The sequence below is a fragment of the Trypanosoma equiperdum genome (assembly GCF_001457755.1).
Source record: "Trypanosoma equiperdum strain OVI genome assembly, contig: ctg_343, whole genome shotgun sequence".
In the NCBI taxonomy this organism is placed as follows: Eukaryota; Euglenozoa; class Kinetoplastea; order Trypanosomatida; family Trypanosomatidae; genus Trypanosoma; species Trypanosoma equiperdum.
In genome coordinates, this window is record NW_027124247.1 from 1,266 (window position 1) to 2,933 (window position 1,668).

At 42.1% G+C, this 1,668-nt stretch overlaps 1 pseudogene across 1 annotated transcript in view; it reads left to right on the forward strand.

The window, feature by feature from the left end:
* Positions 1 to 928: 928 nt before the first annotated feature.
* The window catches only part of TEOVI_000128800:pseudogene, a 1,430-nt pseudogene continuing 690 nt past the window's right edge, over positions 929 to 1,668 (forward strand). The window contains 2 exon segments of the mRNA in view: positions 929 to 1,666; position 1,668. The exon segment at position 1,668 is cut by the window's right edge and continues 473 nt beyond it. Coding sequence covers positions 929 to 1,666; position 1,668 — 739 coding nt within the window.

Genomic DNA, 1,668 nt, shown 5'->3' on the forward strand with positions numbered 1-1,668 from the left:
GATCACAAAAAGAAACTTGAGATCAATCGCATCTAGGAGAAACAGCAATGTTACATGGTTATTTCGAGTCAAAGTGGAATATACGAATCATGATTGGATAAACTGACTTGCAACACTTAGATGCTAGATGCTTTGTATGTAAAATTTTTTTATAATTGTTTGTAGAAATGGAGGTGGGAATTGCTGCAAAAAATTAGGTATTTTATAGATTGACAGGGGGCATGTATTGGCTTTTTTAAGGTAGTTATTGTTGAGTGTGCGAAGTCTAAGCAGAATCTACCACCGAAACTAGTCAAAGTAGAAGTAAAAGGAACAAATCATTCAAACGGACATGATGGCAAAACAGAAAACTCAAAAACAAAACAACTGAAACAATGTGACTAACTGCAGCTATAAAAAGATATTTGGCTAAATAATGAACATTCCGATACGACACAGAAAGCAAATGCTACGTATTTACAACAAAATGGTTAAAAGTAGCTGAACAAATTGAAAAGAAACTTGTATTAATTCAGAAACAAAAAGAAGCTGTAGAAATCGACTATAACTTTAAAGAAGAGAAACGATGGAAACGTGTCAAGGACAAGGAAACCAGTCCACAGAGTAAAGAGGGTAACGAGAAAACCAAAAAAAAGCAGAAAGGTCACAACTGAACGCCAGGAACGTAAATTAACAACGTCTCTGCTAAATACCAAAAGAATTTTATATCAAACAATAAGGTGATTGTTTTTCGATCGAAAATTGGCATCGACAGTGCCAAAGCGGCTCAGGGGAAAAGAAACTTACATTTTAAATTAAAAAGAGCAGTTAGAAGCGATCATAGAACGATAACGCGAGCGACTGAGAAGCCGTTACACTGGAGTGGGAGAAACCACCACTTCTGTACCCCACCAGTGACTTTGTTACAGACAAAAGTTTAAGCAAGAGAGTGAACCGACTGCACCTAACAGCTATTTTAGTAATAAAAGCAGTCTTTGTTGGCGCTGAAGACGCCAAAGAGACAGATCTGACAACAGTCTGCCATGCAGCCATTTACTTAGCAGCACTTGAAGAACAGCTGTCGACAGAAGTAGAGGCCGCGAAAACTGATGTAACTGAACTGGACAACCAGCGCCGTAGGCTAACTTTGGCGGCCGAAATAGGAAGCGGTACCGACGCCGGCTGCTTGTTAGCGGCCGCAGCGGCGGCGGCGGCACAGCACACCAAAGAAGCATCAGAGGCAATAAATACTGCAATAAAAACCAAAGTTGAAGCCCTAAAACATCTAGCTCAATTCACAAAAACAGCGGAAGCAGCAGTAAAAATGTCAAACACAGAATTCTAAATCGGCAACAGCGCCCACAAAAAAGCGAGTGGCACGACAACAGAACACAAGATGACACCAAAGATCAAAGCCCAATATCCATGCGTAGTTAAAAAGAGTGACAACAAATGGCAAACGGGAGGAAAAGAAATCAAGCCGAAACAAATAGCCAAATTTGTCACACCTGACAGTGAGACGATTTTAAAAAACCTAAACCCCGCGGTCATAACGGTGACCTACAATAGCGTCTGCGGCGGCGGAACAAGCTGGACGACGTGGACCGCTGCGCGAACGAGTTGCGGCATAAACGACGTCAGCAGTGTAGCCAACGGACCAACGGCCAAGCCGGCAGAAGCACCCGACGC